Here is a 25,185-nt window from a genome sequence, read left to right as displayed (position 1 = left end):
TGCTTTAAGCAAGATAACAGGTTGGACTAACCAACTGCATAAACTGTTAGACTCCATATTTGTATTGACTCTGGTTGAGAAAAATGGTTCACAGAAAATGTGTTTCAGTCCAAATGTGTTTCATGGTAAGTCCATTTCTTTCTCATTAGTGTCTTTCTTGACTACCAGCCACCCTGATATAAAGCAATCATCTCCTTGCTCACAGATAAGGTTCAATACTGCTTTTCTTAACAAGACTGCTTTGTAGTGCTTCTTTCCCTTGGGGACTCTTCCGGTTAGATTCTTCAATTGAAAAGGTAATGTAAGATACCTCAAGCTGTGTATAGTGCGGTCTTCCCTCTCGGATTTGATGCTCTATCCCATGGGGGTTTAATCACATTTCTACATAGGAGTATGTCCCAAGGCGCAATATCGGCAGGCAAACTCAAAGTACAGGGCCAATTCATGACAATAGGATAAAACATATTTTTAACCAGTAACTACGTTATTTGGATCTAAACTGTCCACGGTGGCTTTGCCATGGCAGCTAAAGGAGAACTAGTGGGGTAAAATATTAAGACTGACCTTCAACAGCATGAAATCCAGTCTTTGCTTACCTAAAGGCAGAACTAGATCCCATAAACTACAGATAAGTGGACAACGCTTGGCATCTTACAATCAAGGAGAGGGAGAGCAATCTCCAAAGGGATTTTCAATTTAGGTGATCCAGGTAATATAGGCCTATCTATCTGTATGTTTTCGTAGCACCAAAAGTGGTGTGTATGTGGGTGGCGGTAAACATGTATGAATGTGTGTCTGTTCCTGTGTATGTGTGTGTACATTCCTGCGTGTCTCCTCTATCCTCTCACATTGAACATTTGACCCCTGATCTACACTTATATATAGTTACTGTGCAGTTCTGGGTTAAAACTATACATATCTGTCATTGCAACTCAGCATTTGATCCTCGTTAATAACAAAATAACAATAATAATGTCTTTACATTCACATCAACCCGAATTCACAGGTTTAAATAATCTACATGTTTGAATGAGACCATATTTAAATAAATAATTGATTAAAATAAAAAGAATAACAACCGAATTGTTAAAACCTCAATTTTGATATGAACCATACAGTGGCATGTCATTAATATTGTGATATCCATTAAGAATTTAGATAAAAATGGCTGCCTAATGGTCTTGGATGACCTCTGGTGCTCGTCATTTAACCTCTCCCATGTAAATAAGGCTTTTTGCTTTGTTCACACAGAGCGAGGTTAACATCAATGCAAAAAGGCATGAGCAAAATGCTATCTCTGCTCTTTTAGAATGTCTGGAACCTCAACTCACCGGGAGCAGAGGTCTACAAATGAAGCTGAAAAATCAACACAGCCAAAGAAAAGAAAAACGGAAGAGAAAGAAACCCAAAAGAAACCCAGCTGTGAGGTTTTTGAAGGGGGGTGAAATCGTGTGGACTCACCCCTGAATCTGCTGCTTGGCAGTGGACCAGTTCAGCTTTACTCTGATCACAGTCATCAAAAGGACTCAACACCACTTTTAAAAAACATCACAACCTCGGTCCTAAAAACACAATCACATATCACACACACTTCTCCTGGCTTTCTCTCTGCCTCACCTCCTCCATTGTGACCTTCTCTTTTTGATACTGAAATATTGAATGGATATTTGGACGTTTTTTCCCCTCTCCGTGACCTTTGATTCCCTTTCTTTTCTCTGTCTCCATCCTTCCTTTATTTCATCCTTTATTTTTTCATTTAGCCCACCTTCTGTGGGTTGGTGGCACGCACACCCTGCTCGTAGGTGATCCTCTGGCTGATCAGATACTGGGCGGCTTGCGTTGCCGCGGGCGACCCTGTTATGGTAACTTTACGGTTCCGTGTGCCGGGTATGAACTCTCCCTTTTTGGAGATCTGGATGCGGGCACCCGTCAGCTCCTGGTACTCAACCAGCGTTTTCCCGCCTTTTCCCAGGATGGCACCCACCAGATTCTCGGGCACAGCAATCTCCACCACGTCCTTGGCCCCGTCTCCCAGCTTCTCTGCGGCTAGCAGGGAGGAGGCCATCAGCGGGGACGAGGCATTCAGGTAGCCGTTGGAGGCCCCCGTGGCGGCGGCCAGTGAGCCCAGGGAGAAGCCCCCAAGGCCGACAGCGGGATGGCCGGAGCCGCCGGAGGCATCGCTGGCATAGGAGGCCAGGAGGTTAGCGGCGGCAGCAGCAGCTGGGTTAGCACTAGCTGCCACGGCGGCCAGGACCCCAGAGGCAGCGGCGGGGTTGAGGCCCAGGCCCAGGGTGTTGGTGTTGTAGCCATAGCTGGCCAGTGTGTTGAGGGCCGAGGTGATGGCCAGCAGGTCATTGCCAGAGAAGCTGGACATGGTGCCCGGGAAGCCGCCCATTCCTGCCAGGCCGGCCTGGCCTAGAAGGCTGGAGGCAGTGGCAGCAGCTGCAGCGGCGTTGGGCAGGACCTCAGCTGAGTTGGCGTAGGGGGAACCGGTGGGGTTGGAGTTGGCCACGGGGCCCGAAATGTTGGAGTAGCTGATGTTGAGGCAGCTGCTGCTCTGAGGGTCCTCCTGGATCTTCTGCACAATGATCTCCACGGCTTTGCGGTTCTGCTCGGGCTCCCCGCTGATCGTGACCACGCGCTCCTGCAGGTTGATGCCTTCAGGCTTCTGGGACAGCTGCACCCAGGCACCCGACTGCTCCATCACCGCCTTGACCGTGGCCCCGCCCTTACCGATGATCAGCCCAGCCGTGCTGTTGGGCACTATTAATTTAGCCTGCAGAGGAATGGTGGGAGCCGGAGAGAGGGAGGGAGGAAGGGAGAGAGGCAGAAAGAGAGATTGAAATGTAGGAAAGAGAGAGAGAACGAGAGAAAGATATCTCTCACTGAGTCATTCTACTATCCCAGCCCTCTGCTTTACTCAGCGATGTGTTAATCCCAGGGGTTAAGGCTGCAGCTGCTGTCCAGCTCTGTGGCACTGTGGAGGACCTAGCGGACGGGCAGCCGTTAAAAATAACCCCATGCCCTCACATTTTCCTGACCCTGCCAGGGTTGTGGGGCAGATGCCCCTGTGAGACAAAGTGTGACTGTGTTCTTGCCATGTACTGACCACGTGCCCTTATGACTCTGCATGTCTACACTATTGACATCAGACAGATCAGTCGTATTCTATATGTGATAAGCACGGCGTGGACCATGGCCTATGTTAAGTATGGTGGTTGGTCAGGGTTGGCTGACTGTAAGGGACCGTGCCTCACCTGTTTGACGCGATCGGGGTTGACAGTAGTCTGTGGTTGCAGTATGCTGACTGGCTCTGTTTTCTGGGTGCTCTGAGGCATCTCACGGACTTTCTCCGCGATGAAGCTGTGGACGCCATTTAGCGCCTCGACCGTACCCTGTATCAGACACACACGCTCTGTGGTTCCTGTGGAGATAGAACAAAAATCATAAACAGTATCAGTAATACCCACATGAAAAGATACTACAGTTTACTATAGAATACTACAGTACTAAATCATTCTATAGTAAACTCTGGTATACTGTAGAATACAATACACTGTAGTATACCATGATAATGTGTATTTATTTCTTTTGATATTTTTTTCCTAGTTTTATTAGTCGTACGTACGGGATACGCATGGTATACATTGTCCAACGAAATGCTTACTAGTACTTTCTATAGAATGTTGTAGTATACTGTAGAATACTATAGTAAATACTACAGTATACAACAGACCACAAAAACATTACAGTAAATACGAATTACTACAGTACTTAATTTGCATATACCCTGCCCATTCCCCTCCCCCATATCCCAATTTGTGGCACCCATAAGTGATAAACCGACATGCCAAGTATAGACCATATATTGTGTTCCCTACAAGTTAAAGAAAAGAGCAGAAGCGCTAAACTGTCCGTTCAGACTCCAGTCTTACCAACCTACAGGTTATGGAAAATGTGGTCTTTGAGTATTTTGTCCAGTAGGTTTCCTCAAGGACAAAGCCCTCACTGCTATGTCAAAGATAATAAATTTAAAAAACACTATAGTAATGTCTGCAAAAACCCTGCAGTTAATACTACAGTATATTACAGTCTGCAAAAACACTACAATAAATAATACATTATTACGCTGCGTTGCGTCATGCCTAGGAACAGCCCTTAGCCATGGTATATTGGCCATATACCACACCCCCTCGGGCCTTATTGCTTAAATATACCACGGGTATGATGCAAAATTACTTGTTTACTGTTCTGATTATGTTGGTAACCAGTTTATAATAGCAATAAGGCACCTCAGGGGTTTGTGGTATATGGCCAATATACCACGGTTAAGGTCTGTATCCAGGCACTCCGCGTTGCGTTATGCATAAGAACAGCCTTTAGCCATTGTATAATGGCCATATACCACACCTCCTCGGGACTTATTGCTTATGTATATTACAGTCCGCAAAAACACTACAGTAATTACTAGTATATACTACAATTTTTTTTCTTACAACAGTATTTATACTACAGTAAGCTGTAAATACTACAGTATACTACATTCATGTCCGCAAATCTACAGTAAATACAGTAAAGTCTGCAAAAAAACACTTAATTGAATACTATAGTATTTAACCATAGTATACGATAGTCTTTTGTTAGGGTGGGTACTTTCTAGCCTAGCGGTTAAGAGCGTTGGGCCAGTAACCGAAAGGTCGTTGGTTCGAATCCCTGACCCGGCAAGGTGGAAAAATCTGCCGTTCTGCCCTTGAGCAAGGCAGATACCCCCAACAACAACTGCTCCCCAGGCGCTGTGGACGTTGATTAAGGCAGCCCCCGCACCTCTCTGATTCAGAGGGGTTGGGTTAAATGCAGAAGACACATTTCGGTTGAATGCATTCAGCTGTGCAACTGAGTAAGTTTTCCCTTTCTTCGGCATCACAGTCTTGTGAGAGCGTAGATTCTTGTGCCTTGGGGTCAGCGTCTGATGTGGCTGTAGTATATCACTTACAAGAGGCTTCCTTGTTCAATTTAAGGAACAGGATTTCTTGGATGAAACATGTTTTTGCCAAGGACCTATTTTACAAAAAGTAGTACCTAGTGTTGCAAAGCAACCCCATTTATAACTGAATAGTTACTTATGCAGTGACTATTTGCAGAAAATAAAATAATGCTTGAGGTTTGATAACAGTTTCTTTATACAGTGGTGCTAATTGCCAACCTATCCAATAATACTCCATATAGGTGCTCAAAAATAGAGCAGCTGAAAGAGAAGAAAAGACAAGCTCGGGTAACAAACCACTATGGGGACAAAGGATTCCTCCTAAATGATGTAACTCTTCCAGAGCCCTGGAATTCTGGCCTGTCCTCGCCCCCCTACCTCCTCCATAGACTCCACACATCCTTCCCTCACCGAGGCTTCTTTCTACACCCCCTTTGTCGGCCCTACCGGAATTCCGTTGCCATGGTTAAGGAGCTGCGCCGTAGGAACAGGTGATGCAATGGCGTGTCCTTTCTATAGCCTGCATCTTCTCTTCCTTTGACTGTTTATCTTTCAGAATGAAGAAGGACCTTGATTCTGGAGTCCAGTTGCTTCAGTCCAAAGCCTTACCCTGCAGTTCTTTAACTGCAGAGGGCCATAAAGTGGTAACAACCAGCTTCGTTTCACTCTGAATACTAAAAGGCTGTCTTCAAAGCATTTCAATGAGGTTACTTAACTTTAACCTGCTTTTTGATGGAACTACCTCACCCAAAGAGGACTGACTTGGTGTAGTATTTCAGGGTGAGGTCTTTCAGTTTTTCAGCTAATCGAAAACATCAGCACCATATTCGTATGACATCATAACTATTTGATCTGTTCATGCAGCACGGTGTGTAACTGTATATACTAGCTGGGCTGACGGCCAGCTGCACAAAGCAGGGAGTCTGGATTTTTGGTTCTAAGATCTTTGCGCCCTTACCAGGGACTCTCAGCTTCATTTGCAGCTGCTGTGAACAGTGTGTGTATGTGAATGCGTACACACGTGTGTGTACAGTATGACTGAACAGTATGTTGTTCACATACTGGGGTAGGGGTCATTTTGTCATGTAAGGTATCAGTAAGGATGCGATCGTATGACAAAAAGGGGGCTGGGGCTGTTCTTTACTACACAAACAAAACTCTGTAGAGACAGCACAATGCCATCTAATCTGGATCAAACTTTTAAGAACAAATGCTATGAGAAAAACCGACTCAGGAGAGAGAGAGGGGAGGAGGAAACTTGGCGTAGTGAGAGGGCATCTTGAGTCCAGTGGGGGCAGGGTCACTTCCAGAGAGAGAAAGATTGAAAAAGGGTATTTCTGGGCCTGCACCCCGTCCCTTCCCCTCACACACAATCATGCATCATCCACACCCTTCACTATCTCCAGTCATCTATCTCAGGCCGCCACAGCAGGACCTAGTCATACAGTTCCCATTCCCATCGAGGCCTTCCCCCATTCATGGTTTCATGTCTGGCGGATGGGAGACGGGAGGTGGGTGGGATTGTTCTAACTTCGACTTTCACTATTGAGCGGATTGCTAGGGGAAATAGCTCTGTCTGTCTCCTCGTTGTGCTGTAGGTAGGGTAAGCCAAGGCAGCTGCAGTGTTACAGGTTAAGAGGTGATCTGTGCGTACTGGTATTTACATGACAAGTCAGCACAGGCCTCTCATAGCTGAACACAAATCACCCTTTTCATTAAAAACATATGTTAGATAAAGTATTGTGGCCTAATTTACGATGTGTTTGCACTTAGTTCAGAAGGGAATAGATCACGAAAGGTAGAACAAAAATGAAGGTTACAGACTTGCGATAAGGAAAAAGGAAGTAAAAATAACGTTCAATTGATTAGCCTTGTTTGTTGTCTTAATTCCTTAGGAAAATAACGTGTGCAAACTTTGCACAGGTGCAGATGCATCGTATATTTGGTCCTAAGTGTATATTGAAGTAGCATACATACAGACTTTCTGAAAGAGAAGTTCTGGCCCATTGTGTGAGATGGTGTAGTAGTTTAATTTTACTTTGGGGGGCCCTAGCAGCACCCAATCAAATCGCTGCCAGTACCATCTCCCTGAACTCCTCACTCATCGCAATAATGAGGAGGGGGAGGGGCAGAGCAGGTGGTCTCCTATCAACACATCCACCATCCAGAGAGAGGAGGAGGATACAAAAGCACAACTGCTTCAATGTGTGTTTTCTAGGTAGACAAAGAAAGTAGTGCTGATACATTATATGCAACAGTAAGCCATTTACTAGAGTTCATTTTCAGCGTGTCATGGTTACCATTGATGAATCCAGTTTTTCAGATATTGCAGTAGTGGGGGAGGGGAAGAGACAGGAGATTGTCTAAGAAATGGATACCCTAAAAATGACATTTGATGGTACTTCTATTCTTTGACAAGGTTTAGTCAAAGCGAAAATATCAGAAAATAGGCCATATTTGAGCCATATTGCCATTTTGTTTTCTGCAGGCAGTTTAATCCTTATGTTCTACATGTAGCTAATCTATAATTGGTTGCTTGAGGCAATCACAGAATTTACTATAAGCCATATATTGTAAAAAGGAACAAAAGCCAGTACATTAATTATTTCCATTTATGTATCTGTGTGGTACAGAAATGCGTTCAGTTTGACAGTACCACAGTCCATTGCCTATGTGTTGAAAACAGGCGATCAGTACAAAATAAATAAGATAATTTAGTTCAATTAGTTATTACAAAAGAGATCTGGACTTGATCAAAAGTGAGCCGCTGAACACCTGTTATTTTTCAGCAGGTTGAAGCTTCCTTAGCCATGAAGGACAAACGCAGATACTTTTCTGCGGCTCGGGCATTTCTCTTCCGAGGACAAAATGCTTCAGCACCAACCAGAGTGTGCAGTGACCTCCATCAGTGTGGGGTCATTGGGGAAAAAATGAGCATCTTTTTCCATGTTGACATGTTTTTTTTTAACAAGGCCCTATTGGGAGACTAGTGCTTTCAGTGTACCTTACATGTCCTCGACATTGGAGAATGTGCTCTCTCCATCTTGGAGTAAAATGTCAGCCAGGCAGCTAAGGGGGAAATTGATTAAATGCGGTCTTTGCATTGTAGCAGAATGAAGAATGATAGTACTTCTGGGGAATACAGACTTTACAATGAAATAGGATAAGCGCCCTGCTAAGAGCACAGACAAATTGAAAGAGAAATTGCTTGCATCTTTAAATGATACTCCTGCGTCAATAGCAGCTATCTGCATGGGTCTTTTGTCTGGGTAAAAATACTGTGCATTTGGAAGGCTGGATCAAACTGGTTGGGTTCCCCAGCTGGAATTCAAACTGCAGCGTAACCAACGAATAACAGAGTCTTCTACTGGACTTGGATTCAGAGAGTGCCATGGTTTTGGGGGCTCTTACTTGTGTGTAAGCCTTTTAGGGCTGTCCCCGACAAAAAAGGATATTGTATTTTTCCATATAAAGACACACCCTATGTGTTTTAATAAAATCAACTATATGTACTGAGCTTGTCTGATGCTTTAAGCTCACTGTTTGATGAAATAATTTAGACAAACAAATGACGCTAGAGGGATCTGACCGCAATTTATTTGATTGTGCTGGGCCGGGCTCAGACTTGCTGCGCTTTGTTAAAAGAAAATGACAGTGAGTGCCTGTGTGACTATCACCTGTTGTCTCTCTCCTCCCTGCTGCAGCGACCACCACAGAACACCAACAGTGTTTATCGCACTGTCCGTGTTGCTGTAGCTGCAACATAATTACAGCCATTTCTGACTGAAAAGTTCTGTTACCATAATCTTTACTTTGTTTAGGATTTTTTTATTTATTCTCTCAACCCTTGCTCTCTTTACATGAAATGCGTAAGCATCACATGCACGTGACCAATAGGGCCTGACCTATAGCCTATCATAATCACATCAATACATTTGTTATAAACTGCGAACACCGTAACTAACACATGACAGCAAAATGGATGCGGTGGACGTCAGAAAGAAACTCGAAACGGGGGAATGTTTTACTGGTTGCTCAGGAATTAAAGGATAAGTCAGTTGTGTGAAAGAAATTTGACTTAGTTGTGGAAACTACTGGAGATCAAGAAAAATAAGGAAGGTAAGGAGTAAGTGCTGCGTGAGTATTATGTGTGCCAAACAGGTGCAATATACATTTTTTCGGACCATTTGGAACAGTGTACACAACACTAAATACATTATAAGCGTACCTTTTTTGTAAAGCCTTTATTACAGGCAAGACTAAAAACAGTCCCATGCATTCGTGAATGCAATTGCCAACATAGAACGGTTTATTTATTTTTTAGGCTAATTATTCAATGCTCCCTTTGTTATTTCATTTAAAAACTAAAATGCTTGATTGTATTTCAAATCATGAATGACTCGTATGCTGTGTGATGACATGAATGAATGAATGATTGATTGATACAGTAGCCTATATATTGACATATAGGCCTTAAATAAGTTACGGTATTAAGACAGATAAGAGCGTCTGCTAAATGACTAAAATGTAAATGTAAACAGGATGCGCTCTTAGGCCTACAGCTGGTGGTTATACAAGGCTGCTATACTAAGCCTACTAATGATAATGACATTACTAATTATTATAATGACCATAAAAATTGCAATAATAACAACAATAAGAAGGAGATCAAGAAAAAGGAGGGTATAGGAGCGAGAGAGGCTGTTCTAACAAAAAAAAGTGTAAAGCCTTTATGACAGCATAGCAAAGATTAAACACAGCCCAATCTGTGAAATGGCTTTATCCGACATGTTGTGGTTGCGTGAGGCTTGGAGCTCACAGAATCAGTAGGCTATTAAACAAGCACTCAAATAGGCAACAGAAGCAGGATCTGTTTTATTTCTGTAGATATATATGGATGATTTATAAAGCCAGGCACATTTAACAGTTAGGTTACTTTTCTTAGACAATTAAGGCAAGGGCTGTTTCCTCGTCTCCTGACTCCACTGGTGCCTCCGCCGCATTGTTCTCAACACCAATATGCTGGATAACTTTGCTATTATGCAAATAGCAACATGGTCTAGGAAAAGAACCGCAGACAGCAACCGCTATCCAATGTGGGATATTATTTTTCTTAGTGTTGCACCATTGTTCTTACATAATATAACCATATACAATTTCAGTAGCACATGTCTTAAAGTGATGGACTGTGCCATCTCCACTGCCTCCGCAATGGATTAGTCCACTGAGACATGCGCGACTCAGACAGGTGTCTTGTGCACCATGAAAAAAACTACAACATTTGCGACTGACTGCTGGACTAAAGAAAGCTTGGTCGACCAACAGCCTATCGACCAAACAATCCACCAGTCAACTAAATGGGGTCAGCCCTAAAGCCTTTACATTTGGACAATGTGATCATGGACAAAGTGAGGTCCACTTACCTGGGTAGAAGTCTTTGGATTTGGACAGCTTGATGGTGGCGCCCGTCTCTTTCTGCAGCTGTACGATGGTCTGGCCGCCCTTGCCAATTATAGAGCCGGCCGCATAGCTGGGGATCAGCACCTTCAGGAAGTACTCACCCTCCTCTGTAGGGACAGAGAGAGAGACAAATAGACAGGAGGTCAGAGCTAGTAAAGAAGCTTGTCTACGCACATTATATACACCATACTGAAAGTAACCCAGTCACCTCAGCCGATTCACGCCTGCAGCACGGAGTAGACTACAATTCACATTCACAATGTATCCCTTCTGGGTCCATTCAATCATTCACAATAGGAACATGTACGTGTCAGATGCATACACATGAATAGGTAGCTAGCCACATATCTTCTTGTCAGACTGGCTTTGGTAGGTAGGTATCTAGAGACGGGTTTTTCATTTCGGAGTGTGATTCTTTTGCAGCCTCTAGTCCCACAATTCATCAGAGTTCTGTGTTCTGTCCCAGATTTCCTGTTGAGTAAATGCTGACCTCCTTTCCAGTTTGCAGAGGTCTAATTTTAACTGTTTTCAAGGAGTTTTAGTATCCTTTATCAGAATCTTCGGGACAAAATATCTAATTGACGGTCCAGTTCAAGCCAACTCCTACATAATGTTATCAATCATGTTGCAATCCAAGAGACAAAGGGGAGCATAAACAACATCAGAATAATGTGAAAATTATAGGATATAATAACATTACTCTGAATTTTACTCACACAGGACTATGTCAAAACATATCAATCTTATGCTTGCAGTGCATGAAATCCAACCGAGTGTGATCCTGAGTAATGACTGTTAGGGATGAGAACATAAGGGACTGAAATCCCTCAGATTTTATCAAACTGGATACTGTCAAAAAAACAGACTCAATGTCCTCCCATTTAAAAGGGGGTTCAGTGGCTTACTACACTGTCTTGTATCAGTCAGTGATTGATGTCGTGTCCGCTCAAAGAATTGACCGACCAAATCTTCTGTTCTTCAACCTTTTAATTGAGAATGTTCCCCTCCATACACGTAATGGCTAATCAAAAATACTTACTGTAACCATCACCCAGGTGAGCACTAGCAGTGTGTGTCAATCCAAACAAATCCAGATTGGGTAGGCTAAATTCCGACAAGAGCAATCAACCCAATGTTGGGATTGGACACAGTGCCAATTACTGTGAATACCAACCCAAAGATGGTGGATAAATGAAGATGTCCCACTCAGGCCATTTACCATTGAAAAAAATGGTCACAGTATCAGTCTGCTTAAGGCAGGGCTCCCCAACCCTGTTCCTGGAGAGTGTTGTTCCAACCCTGATCTAGCGCACCTAATTCTAATAATTAGCTGGTTGATAGGTGAATCAGGTTAGTTACAACTGGGGTTGGAGCGAAAAAACCTACAGGAAGGTGGCTCTCCAGGAACAGGGTTGGAGAGCCCTGACTTAAGGGGTAGCTCTCCCATAGACACCAATGCGATAGCAGCTGGGTCTGGTCTGTTTAGTTAATTGACTGTAGGCCTATATTAACCAGAATAAATGAGCAACTGGGATGTCTCACTTCCTCTTCCATCTCTGTACCAACCAACACCTGGTTGTGCTATTCCAGACATAAGTAATCAACAGGGGAGACAGACATGCAATCTATGTATGAACCTGTGGGAACAATAAGTACCCAATATCACCCAAGAAATCAATTAGATAATTGTAGCCTACATCATTCTTCAAATGCTGGTATGACCCAAAAATGATCTAGTATGTTTTTTCAGATATAATCTATTATCTTTAACATACATTTTTCAATGAATGACGTCACTTTGGGACCTCTTCAATGCCTCTACCAGCAGCAAGTGTGACGTCACTCTGTCAAGAAGGCACGTTCAAAGAACTGTTCATATATGCATTCAAACGAGTTTTGAATACAGACCAGCACAAAAAATATAATGATGATATCACAACATTGTTGTTAGTTTTAGGGTGCCAACGCTAAGATGCGTGTTTGCCTGTGTCGTCGTTGTATAGCTTCATGCAGGGGGGTGGATCTGCAGGCTTGTCCAGGGAAGATGGATGGATAGAGCTCTGCACACATCGGTGTCACTGTTCTAAGACTGACCTTCTGTTTGCCTCCAAAATGGGCTCATTAGATCCTGATCATAATGAACGTGGCACTGTGACATCTAGGGATTTCACAGTCCCTCTACGTGTCAGCTCTCTACTGATTCTTTTAACATGCCCCTCATGTTCCATTTGGATTTTCATAGGTCTCTCAATACAGTCATGACATGTTGATTTCTCAAATCCAAAGTCAATCAGATTTCATTCAGTTACCTCAGACTAAAGGACCTTCCTCGCTGCTCACACATTACACTACTAGAACCAACATTTACATGAACATTCAACCTTCAACGTCTAGTCCGTCAACACATTTATATTGTAAATCACACTGATGAATGATATAGCCTTTCTGAGAACATCTATCATTCCTCTATCAATCAGAGAGAAACCATTATGATGGCATTACACTCAACACAAACCATATCTTTAGCCAAGGCCCTTTTTCTGCTTGGATTTCTGCTTTCTACTCCACTCATCTTCCCCTTTCAGAGAAACATGATGATAGATGACCTTGATGAAAAAGTAAAGACCATTGCTCAGACATTGTCTTCATGGAGCTACAGGCTCTTTCTACTGTCAGTCAGAGGACAAATGTTACTACAACTCTCCACACAGGGCAAACTGAACAATAGGAATGGAACAGTGGAAATGTCCTCTATTACACCTGTGTTGGCAGGGGTGTACAAGTCCCCGTTTCTATGTGTCTTAAAACCAGGGTGAACCCAGCATGGGAGAGCATGCCATTGAGTTTCCCTCCATTGCCCTCACAGCAGAGTTTTGTCATTAGTCAATAATTAATTCTGTCCTAGAGTCTGAAAAAACACAGTAACAGGTTTCAATGGTGTCATGTGGTAGAGTAAACATGGCAATCTGTTGCTGCAATCCGCCAGGGGAATGGGAGCAGTATGGGGCATGTTGGGGAGCTAACGTTAAGCCAGTCGAGGGTATTGAGTTCAAACCCCATGCATCTAATACTGGGGGGATGGCTTGGAGAGACACAGACAACGAGCCAAACGTGTTTAGTGAAATCACATTATTGCCCCCACCCCCCCCTCCAAATACCCACTCTGCATTTCAATGGACCAACCTGCCGCTGACAGGCAACAAGGACGATGGAACAAAACGGCCAATAATGAGCAGATGAGATTTCAGGTAGTCAAATATAAAAGAGTTGAGTGTGATAAATGAATTCAACAAGTCACGACAAAAACAGTTTGGCTCTTACCCATTCTGAGATCTGCTGGTAAAATCCTCTGTCAGATCGCCATCAATGCCGGGGTACAATCTCTTAAGGGTACCTTAACGTTAGGCTAGTCATAGGTGAAATGGTGGCGTTGAGGAATGCGGCCAGTCAACCTTTTTAACCGAGGTCTAATACATCAGTGGGTTCAAAAAAAAGATTTCACCGCAACATCCAAGTCATGCCTGCAGCTGGCCAGAGCCTCGATTGTCTGAGAAAATGCTAATGCAGGCTCTCAGTGTTTTCAGTGAAAGACGCCACGCATTGTTCAAGCCTGCACCGGTTTGAAGGGGGGGTCTTCCCTGCCGCATCACCCTTTTCACTGCTCTCATCCATATTCATCGAGTGGCCTGTCCGTCTGCAGCAGCGTGGACAACTGACAACTCGCCTGGCCAATGGGCAGCCTCCTCCCCCAGCACGTCATGCCCCCACCCCCCCAATGCCTATCCCCCAAAAAATAGATATTCTTCCCCAGTCCGCCTCTTTTGACGCAGCACTATAAAGCGTAGCGGCCCATTCACTTTATTTTTCCGTGGAAAATGACAAAAGTGAAACAGGCAGTGGGGTTGGTTTGTGCGTTTCATGGGAGAGAGCGTGGGGTTACCTTGACCTATGATTGAAAAGGTGTGTGGATGTAGTGAGTGGATGATGAAGGAGGTGGAGGAGGAGTGATCTCCCACCCCTCTTCCCTCAGACGGCCATGTTTGAGCGGGGGGGGGGGGGGGGGGGGCCTCATCAACCACTGCAAATGGCAGTGCCGCAGAATGGTGTAGGTGGGGGGAGGAGGGCAACGAAGCCAATCACTATGTCTATAAATCGTATAGACTATAGAGAGCAGTATCCTATGTGTGTGTGTGTGTGTGGGGGGGGGGGGGGTTGGTTTGGATCCGCTCAATAGTAATTTCCAGGTATTTTCTAGATACATTTCCAATGTCTTTAAATCATAGAGCAAACTGGGGTAACAACTGAGGCACATAAACATCTTTGTGACTGTCTTCCAGTACATTATACCAATAAACCATTCATTGTGTCGCCAGGACTCACTGGTGTGGCTACATGAGCATTGTCTCTCTATAGGCTCCCCCCTCTCTCCCTCTGCCACCTGGCAAATTCATAGTCCGCTCACGTCACATCACTCTGCAAGGGCACCTGTGTCCTTCTCACACAAAAAAACCACCACATTCCTCTGCCAACCTTTCCATTAGCAACATTACCATATCATACCTAATCCAGGACATGGGTAATTACAGGCTAAATTAGCATGAGCGATGAATGAAAAATATGTTCGTTTTGAGGAGAGGGGTGTTGCTTATTTAAAAAAAGGAGAAGAAATAGGCTACCTCGTCCTCGAGTTGGGCAGGAATTCTCCAGCAATCCTAAATGCACAGTAGGCACACAGCAGTAAAAACCACCACCATCTTACTCCTTTTTTATGGTCATTGCCAGTCATGTTAATGACCAACAGGAATGATGATGTGATAAATATCAGACACAATGTGTAATGTAATGACCAAGATGGCTGAGAATCATCAAGCCGTGACACCAGAAAAAACGTATTACGTCAAAAGTTTGGACACACCTATTCATTGCAGGGTTTTTCTTTATTTTTACTATTTTCTACATTGTAGAATAATAGTGAATACATCAAAACTATGAAATAACACATATGGAATCATGTAGTAACCAAAAAAGTGTTACACAAATCAAAATATATTTTATATATTTGAGATTCTTCAAAGTAGCCACCCTTTGCCTTGATGACAGCTTTGCACACTCTTGGCATTCTCTCAACCAGCTTCATGGGGTAGTCACCTGGAATACATTTCAATTAACAGGTGTGCCTTCTTAAAAGGAATTTCTTTCCTTTTTTTTCTTTTATTTTGCATCTTTTTTTTTTTAGGGGGTAGATCAGCTTAATATTGCAGATAGATTGTAACTTCCATCAATGTAATTGTCTGCATCACTTCCAATCCCCAATGTTTATATATATATATATATATATGTATATATATATATATATACACACATACACACAGTGGGGAGAACAAGTATTTGATACACTGCCGATTTTGCAGGTTTTCCTACTTACAAAGCATGTAGAGGTCTGTCATTTTTATCATAGGTACACTTCAACTGTGAGAGACGGAATCTAAAACAAAAATCCAGAAAATCACATTGTATGATTTTTAAGTAATTAATTTGCATTTTATTGCATGACATAAGTATTTGATACATCAGAAAAGCAGAACTTAATATTTGGTACAGAAACCTTTGTTTGCAATTACAGAGATCATACGTTTCCTGTAGGTCTTGACCAGGTTTGCACACACTGCAGCAGGGATTTTGGCCCACTCCTCCATACAGACCTTCTCCAGATTCTTCAGGTTTCTGGGCTGTCGCTGGGCAATACGGACTTTCAGCTCCCTCCAAAGATTTTCTATTGGGTTCAGGTCTGGAGACTGGCTAGGCCACTCCAGGACCTTAAGATGCTTCTTACGGAGCCACTCCTTAGTTGCCCTGGCTGTGTGTTTCGGGTCGTTGTCATGCTGGAAGACCCAGCCACGACCCATCTTCAATGCTCTTACTGAGGGAAGGAGGTTGTTGGCCAAGATCTCGCGATACATGGCCCCATCCATCCTCCCCTCAATACGGTGCAGTCGTCCTGTCCCCTTTGCAGAAAAGCATCCCCAAAGAATGATGTTTCCACCTCCATGCTTCACGGTTAGGATGGTGTTCTTGGGGTTGTACTCATCCTTCTTCTTCCTCCAAACACGGCGAGTGGAGTTTAGACCAAAAAGCTCTATTTTTGTCTCATCAGACCACATGACCTTCTCCCATTCCTCCTCTGGATCATCCAGATGGTCATTGGCAAACTTCAGACAGGCCTGGACATGCGCTGGCTTGAGCAGGGGGACCTTGCGTGCGCTGCAGGATTTTAATCCATGACGGCGTAGTGTGTTACTAATGGTTTTCTTTGAGACTGTGGTCCCAGCTCTCTTCAGGTCATTGACCAGGTCCTGCCGTGTAGTTCTGGGCTGATCCCTCACCTTCCTCATGATCATTGATGCCCACGAGGTGAGATCTTGCATGGAGCCCCAGACCGAGGGTGATTGACCGTCATCTTGAACTTCTTCCATTTTCTAATAATTGCGCCAACAGTTGTTGCCTTCTCACCAAGCTGCTTGCCTATTGTCCTGTAGCCCATCCCAGCCTTGTGCAGGTCTACAATTTTATCCCTGATGTCCTTACACAGCTCTCTGTTCTTGGCCATTGTGGAAAGGTTGGAGTCTGTTTGATTGAGTGTGTGGACAGGTGTCTTTTATACAGGTAACGAGTTCAAACAGGTGCAGTTAATACAGGTAATGAGTGGAGAACAGAAAGGCTTCTTAAAGAAAAACTAACAGGTCTGTGAGAGCAGGAATTCTTACTGGTTGGTAGGTGATCAAATACTTATGTCATGCAATAAAATGCAAAGACATTGGACATGGTCAAGACCTACAGGAAACGTATGATCTCTGTAATTGCAAACAAAGGTTTCTGTACCAAATATTAAGTTCTGCTTTTCTGATGTATCAAATACTTATGTCATGCAATAAAATGCAAATTAATTACTTAAAAATCATACAATGTGATTTTCTGGATTTTTGTTTTAGATTCCGTCTCTCACAGTTGAAGTGTACCTATGATAAAAATTAAAGACCTCTACATGCTTTGTAAGTAGGAAAACCTGCAAAATCGGCAGTGTATCAAATACTTGTTCTCCCCACTGTAAATATTGTTCTTCTTTTGTTATTATCTGCTAAGCCATTACAATTATAACTGGCTATACTTATTTCACCATACACCATAATGAGATACAAGTTTCAAGTCTATTTATCATTATATGTGTTTGTAAATTTACCAATAAAAAATACCGTAATGATTTCCTTAATGCGTTTGAGCCAATCAGTTGTGTTGTGACAAGGTAGGAGTGGTATACAGAAGATAGCCCTATTTGGTAAAATACCAAGTCCATATTATGGCAAGAACAGCTCAATTAAGCAATGAGAAACGACTGTCCATCATTACTTTAAGACATGAAGGTCAGTCAATCTGGAAAATGTCAAGAACTTTGAATGTTTCTTCAAGTGCAGTCGCAAAAACTATCAAGCGCTATGATGAAACTGGCTCTCATGAGGACCTCTACAGGAAAGGAAGACCCAGAGTTACCTCTGCTGCAGAGGATAAGTTCATTAGAGTTACCAGCCTCAGAAATTGCAGTCCAAATAAATGCTTCACAGAGATCAAGTAACAACTGTTCAGAGGAGACTGCGTGAATCAGGCCTTCATGGTCGAATTGCTGCAAAGAAACCACTACTAAAGGACACCAATAAAAAGAAGAGACTTGCTTGGGCCAAGAAACAAGAGCAATGGACACTAGACCGGTGGAAATCTGTCTTTTGGTCTGATGAGTCCAAATTTGAGATTTTTGGTTCCAACCGCTGTGTCTTTGTGAGACGCAGAGTACGTGAACAGATGATATCCGCATGTGTAGTTCCCACCGTGAAGCATGGAGGAGGAGGTGTGATGGTGCTTTGCTGTCAGTGATTTATTTAGAATTCAAGGCACACTTAACCAGCATGGCTACCACAACATTCTGCAGCGATACGCCATCCCATCTGGTTTGCGCTTAGTGGGACTATCATTTGTTTTTCAACAGGACGATGACCCAACACACCTCCAGGCTGTATAATGGCTATTTGACCAAGAAGGAGCGTGATGGAGTGCTGCATCAGATGACCTGGCCTCCACAATCACCCAACCTTAACCCAATTGAGATGGTTTGGGATGAGTTGGACCGCAGAGTGAAGGAAAAGCAGCCAACAAGTGCTCAGCATATGTGGGAACTCCTTCAAGACTGTTGGAAAAGCATTCCAGGTGAAGCTCGTTGAGAGAATGCCAAGAGTGTGCAAAGCTGTCATGAAGGCAAAGGGTGGCTACTTTGAAGAATCTAAAATATATTTTGATTTGTTTAAAACTTTTTTGGTTACTACATGATCCCATGTATTTCATAGTTTTGATGTCTTCACTATTATTCTACAATGTAGAAAATAGTAAAAATAAAGAAAAACCCTTGAATGTGTAGGTGTGTCCAAACTTTTGACTGGCTATATATATCTATTAAATAGCCTAAAGTGCCTTGACTTTTTCAAAATGTTCTTACGTTACAGCCTTATTCTAAAATGGATTAAATAAAAACAAATCCTCAGCAATCTACACACAATACCCCATAATGACAAAGCAAAAACAGGTTTTTAGAAGCACCTTGTTTACATAAGTATTCAGATCATTTGCTATGAGACTCGAAATTGAGCTCAGGTGCATCCTGTTTCCATTGATCATCCTTGAGATGTTTCTACAACTTGATTGGAGTCCACCTGTGGTAAATTCAATTGATTGGACATGATTTGGAAAGGCACACACCTGTCTATATAAGGTCCCACAGTTGACAGTGCATGTCAGAACAGAAACCAAGCCATGAGGTCGAAGGAATTGTCCATAGCGCTCCGAAACAGGATTGTGTCGAGGCACAGATCTGGGGAAGGGTACCAAAACATTTCTGCAGCATTGAAGTTCCCCAAGAACACAGTGCCTCCATCATTCTTAAATGGAAGAAGTTTGGAACCACCAAGACTCTTCCTAGACCTGGCCGCCCGGCCAAACTGAGCAATCGGGTGAGAAGGGCCTTGGTCAGGGAGGTGACCAAGAACCCGATGGTCACTCTGACAGAGCTCTAGAGTTCCTCTGTGGAGATAGGAGAACCTTCCAGAAGAACAACCATCTCTGCAGCACTCCACCAATCAGGCCTTTATGATAGTGGCCAGATGGAAGCCACTCCTCAGTAAAAAGCACATGATAGCCCGCTTGGAGTTTGCCAAAAGGCACCTAAAGACTCTCAGACCATGATAAACATGATTCTCTGGTCTGATGAAACCATAATTGAACTCTTTGGCCTGAATGCCAAGCGTCACGTCTGGAGGAAACCTGGCACCATCCCTACAGTGAAGCATGGTGGTGGCAGCATCATGCTATGGGGATGTTTTTCAGCGGCAGGGACTGGGAGACTTGTCAGGATCGAGGCAAAGATTAACTGAGCAAAGTACAGAGAGATCCTTAATGAAAACCTGCTCCAGAGCGCTCAGGACCTCAGACTGGGGCAAAGTTTCACCTTCCTACAGGACAACGACCCTAAGCACACAGCCAAGACAACGCAGGAGTGGCTTCGGGACAAGTCTCTGAATGTCCTTGAGTGGCCCAGCCAGAGCCCGGACTTGAACCCGATCGAACATCTCTGGAGAGACCTGAAAATAGCTGTGCAGCAACGCTCCCCATCCAACCTGACAGAGCTTGAGAGGATTTGCAGAGAATGGGAGAAACTCCACAAATACAGGTGTGCCAAGCTTGTAGCGTCATACCCAAGAAGACTCAAGGCTGTAATCGCTGCCAAAGGTGCTTCAACAATGTACTGAGTAAAGGGTCTGAATACTTATGTAAATGTAATGTGGACTCAGCATTATATGTTTGAAATTATTGCAGTGAGGAAAATCACAGATATTCTAATTATCTCATAGAGGAAGATATAACTTATCAATTTCATTCAATGTAAACCCTGTGATTAAACATTTATTACAGATTATGACATTATTTGTTGTTAGATATTACATTATTGGTGGCTTACACAGGCGAGTAACATCCAAAGATGGACAAAGCCAATTGGTAGGCTACACCAGCTGGTGAAAAGAAAACAGACTATTCTCTGCAGACATACTGTACTATTACCATAGTAACTAATGGAATAACTGGTTCCTGTGTGCTGGTCTAGAATAACCCTTTCTCTAGGCTACCTCATACCTTTATTATCAAAAACTGGGGTGGAAAAACTTGCCTAAACAAGGAGAAATGTTTCTGCTGTCACCAACAGCACTATCCTCAATATTACTGAAATGTCACTAGCGCATTAGATGAGTCATATTGCAAACTTGTGAGCAACACATTGCAGGCTATCTATTTTGGTTTGCTATTTGTTTAACCCCTGAACAAAGATTCAAATGAATGCTTTAAATGCTTTATCACCATGCTGCAATCACGTAATTTTGTTTTCATAAGAAAACCCAAAAGTGTGTTTAAATATTTTTCTATCATTTCTGTTTGTACTTCCATCCTCTATGTGGTAGTCTACCAGTTTACTACTACGTAGGTAGCCTATTTTAGCCTGTAGCCGATAAGTGAATTACATTGGGTGCTCTGGGGTGTAAAGATTTCATCGGGTACTATGTAATGGTTAGTAAATCATGTTAGTTTTATGGAGAGTATTTCTGCAGAAACAAATCGTGGCTTTCTAAGAAAATGGCTACGCAATGTATTAGAAGTTGCTGTTCCCTGATAGTAAATTGTGATCGTTTCAAGTTATTGACATTCACAGATGACATTTCTAAAGGAAAACATTTCAAATATTTTCCTTAGTGGTATTTTTCTGAAGTGAACTATCAGCGTCCATCTCATTTACTATGTTTCTGAGGTCCCATGAGTCTGAACCTCTACCACATAAATGTTCCACTCAATGGAAAATGTCATTGTGTATCTCCAGATGTGCATCATGAAGGGGTGACTTGGTTCAAACCTGACAGATGCCAAATGGGGCATTGTCACTCATCATACAAAGGCTGGTTTGTATTTTATGTGATGATGTAAGTACCGAGACTGATAGTGAGGCTACAATAGCTATTTAGATACATTGATGCAATGTGCTTTGAAACTTAAGTCAGAGCATGCTTGTGAAACAAAGGCTACAAAAGTTGTATAATCTTATGCATTCAAACACTGGGATCCTATAAATACATGGTATGACATCTGATTGACATACTAGAAAATAGTTGCCATAGATAAGCAGTTTCTAAGTTCTCTGTCAAATGTAATGGGCTGATGACATGTTAAATTCACTGAGGGCCTTAGAAACTGCTGATATATGGCAACTATTTTCTACTATGTCAATCAGATGTCATACCATGTATTTATAGGATCCCAATGTTTGCGACTGGTAGCCTAGCAGTTAAGAGCGTTGGGCCAATAACCGAAATGTTGCTGGTTCGAATCCCCGAGCCAACTAGGTGAAACATCTGTCGATGTGCCCTTGAGCAAGGCACTTAACCCTTATTGATCCTGTATGTTGCTCTGGATAAGAGCGTCTGCTGAAATGTAACATGAGTTACTGCTTGATCACGCTGAAGACAATGTAGCCTACGGTGCGTGTGCAGGGCTAGTGCAATGTCTTACCTCCCGTGTTTGTGCGCTTGGTACAACAGTCCTCCTCGGTCGGAGTTAGAGGTCGTTTACGAGTGTCGGGGGGATCTGACTCCATGTGGGGCTGTTGATTGTGATGAAGAGGATTCAAGAATATCCCGTTTTGTTCAACCGCTCCACCGGCCATCATTTTCCGACCAGTTTGTATAGGCCTATTTGCGGTATTCCACAACGCCCTCACCACATTACATGTATGCGAGTTCTCACAAAATGATCCAAGTTTTTCCTTCTTGACTTAAAATGTCTCCGATTTCCTCTTTGAGAACACCAAAATGACAGGCAACACAGCGCATTCGGTCCTGCTTGTTCTTCTTGACTCTGCTTGCAGTTGGCTGATAGAGCGTCACAGAAAGCTAAATATAAAAATCCATTGAGGGAAATGCATTCATTAGCCTGTCACTTCATTAGCTTTGTGTTCAGTAGTGGTGTCCTCTTGCCCGTGATTCATACGCAATAGTCCATCAAGGTGCCTTAAAATAATACCGTAACTCAGTAGAGACTGATGAACTAGCCTATCAAAAAGGTAAACATTTTAAAGATTTGCGAAGAATTGCCCGGGAAAATATATATATACATGTCATCTTCACGCCATCTTCTGGGATAAACATGTACAGTAAGTCCACGGCAGTTCGGCTGCAGTACAAGTGTAGCTGTTGTTATTGTCTTTGAAGTACAAGAGGGAAATATTATTTCAAAGCTCTGAAGTAGACCACACTGCCGCTGACCAGGGCATCTTCTTCGGCCGAAAGCCTGTCAGAAGAGCACAAGCTTAAGTCACGTGGATCAGAATCCACTTTTTTACTCCTTTGGCCTTTCTGGTCCAAAATGTAAAGTAGCTTGCAAAATTTGCACATTCAAACAAAATGCAAATATCAGCCAAATGATACTGCTTTTAATTGATTAAGTAAAAAAAAAATGCGATCCACATGTAAATAGGCCCTAAAGCTACTTCTGAATTAGGCTACCTGATAGTGTGATCCTTCTGCTAACCAACTCGCGCATAAGATGAATAAAGTGAATTTCGACCTGAAACACGAATAAAGTTCACATGGAACATGTTTGACTACATTCTAACCGGATTGGAGCAAATACACTTTTACCAACAAAATAGACTTACCCAGGGTGGTGAACTTCATCCGTGCAGCTAGTAAGGTGCAGGTGAATAAAAGATGTACAAATAAAGTAAAATGGAGGTACACTTGTGTTCACCCCAGAAATGGTCCAAACCACTTTAAAGTTACTGTCTTCATACTTTCTTACACCAACTTTCATATACCAAAATGACAGGTGTGAACTTGCAGTGAGCTATGAAATAATGTAACTAGATATAAGTCAATACAGGATTTAATTATTTTAGGACTAATAGTGATATTACATCACCACTTTTTATGTTGACCCATTCCAGGTGGGTGCATGAAATTCTAGGCCTGGGCATTAACATTATCAAATCAAATCAAATGTTATTGGTCACATGCGCCGAATACAACAGGTGCAGACATTACAGTGAAATGCTTACTTACAGCCCTTAACCAACAGTGCATTTATTTTTAACAAAAAAAGTAAAAATAAAACAACAACAAAAAAAGTGTTGAGAAAAAAAAGAGCAGAAGTAAAATAAAGGGAGGCTATATATACATGGGGGTACCGTTGCAGAGTCAATGTGCGGGGGCACCGGCTAGTTGAGGTAGTTGAGGTAATATGTACATGTGGGTAGAGTTAAAGTGACTATGCATAAATAATTAACAGAGTAGCAGCAGCGTAAAAAGGATGGGGTGGGGGGGGCAGTGCAAATTGTCCAGGTAGCCATGATTAGCTGTTCAGGAGTCTTATGGCTTGGGGGTAGAAGCTGTTGAGAAGTCTTTTGGACCTAGACTTGGCACTCCGGTACCGCTTGCCGTGCGGTAGCAGAGAGAACAGTCTATGACTAGGGTGGTTGGAGTCTTTGACAATTTTGAGGGCCTTCCTCTGACACCGCCTGGTATAGAGGTCCTGGATGGCAGGAAGCTTGGCCCCAGTGATGTACTGGGCCGTACGCACTACCCTCTGTAGTGCCTTGCGGTCAGAGGCCAAGCAGTTGCCATACCAGGCGGTGATGCAACCAGTCAGGATGCTCTCGATGGTGCAGCTGTAGAATTTTTTGAGGATCTGAGGACCCATGCCAAATCTTTTCAGTCTCCTGAGGGGGAATAGGCTTTGTCGTGCCCTCTTCACGACTGTCTTGGTATGTTTGGACCATGATAGTTCGTTGGTGATGTGGACACCAAGGAACTTGAAGCTCTCAACCTGTTCCACTACAGCCCCGTCGATGAGAATGGGGGCGTGCTCAGTCCTCTTTTTTTTTCCTGTAGTCCACAATCATCTCCTTTGTCTTGGTCACGTTGAGGGAGAGGTTGTTGTCCTGGCACCACATGGCCAGGTCTCTGACCTCCTCCCTATAGGCTGTCTCATCGTTGTCGGTGATCAGGCCTACCACTGTTGTGTCGTCGGCAAACTTAATGATGGTGTTGGAGTCGTGCCTGGCCATGCAGTCATGGGTGAACAGAGAGTACAGGAGGGGACTGAGCACGCACCCCTGAGGGGCCCCCGTGTTGAGGATCAGTGTGGCAGATGTGTTGTTACCTACCCTTACCACCTGGGGGCGGCCCGTCAGGAAGTCCAGGATCCAGTTGCAGAGGGAGGTGTTTAGTCCCAGGATCCTTAGCTTGGTGATGAGCTTAGAGGGCACTATGGTGTTGAATGCTGAGCTGTAGTCAATGAATAGCATTCTTACGTAGGTGTTCCTCTTGTCCAGGTGGGAAAGGGCAGTGTGGAGTGCAATAGAGATTGCATCATCTGTGGATCTGTTGGGGCGGTATGCAAATTGGCGTTGGTCTACGGTTTCTGGGATAATGCTGTTGATGTGAGCCATGACCAGCCTTTCAAAGCACTGCTTCAATGTGCTGTATGACACCATAAAATTACTAAATACTTACTTCATGAACAAAATGAGACCTTGCCAGTGAACTTGTTGTTTTAGCTCTTTTTAGTCCTGTCATAATTACAGAGACCTAAATACAATTTTGAAA

General features: G+C 43.3%; 1 protein-coding gene across 5 annotated transcripts; it reads right to left on the bottom strand.

Moving 5' to 3' along the window:
* Window positions 1–1,756: 1,756 nt before the first annotated feature.
* On the bottom strand, window positions 1,757–22,250 carry LOC311142661 (RNA-binding protein Nova-1-like; the record flags this gene model as incomplete). Of its 5 annotated transcripts, none has more annotated exons than XM_084178315.1 (4): window positions 1,757–2,776; window positions 3,258–3,424; window positions 10,408–10,605; window positions 22,094–22,250. In XM_084178315.1, 4 exons carry the CDS (start codon window positions 22,248–22,250, stop codon window positions 1,757–1,759), a joined length of 1,542 nt encoding a protein of 513 aa, XP_084034441.1. The 5 variants fall into 5 exon arrangements, with proteins under 5 accessions (XP_084034441.1, XP_084034442.1, XP_084034440.1 ...); XM_084178316.1 differs by having other exon boundaries at window positions 10,408–10,593; XM_084178314.1 differs by having other exon boundaries at window positions 1,757–2,833; window positions 10,408–10,551.
* Between the last annotated feature and the right edge of the window lie 2,935 nt (window positions 22,251–25,185).

The sequence above is a fragment of the Coregonus lavaretus genome (assembly GCF_964263955.1).
Source record: "Coregonus lavaretus genome assembly, chromosome: 15".
Lineage (NCBI taxonomy): Eukaryota > Metazoa > Chordata > Actinopteri > Salmoniformes > Salmonidae > Coregonus > Coregonus lavaretus.
Note: the sequence above shows the minus strand (reverse complement) of the source record. Positions and strands in the feature narration are given on the sequence as shown.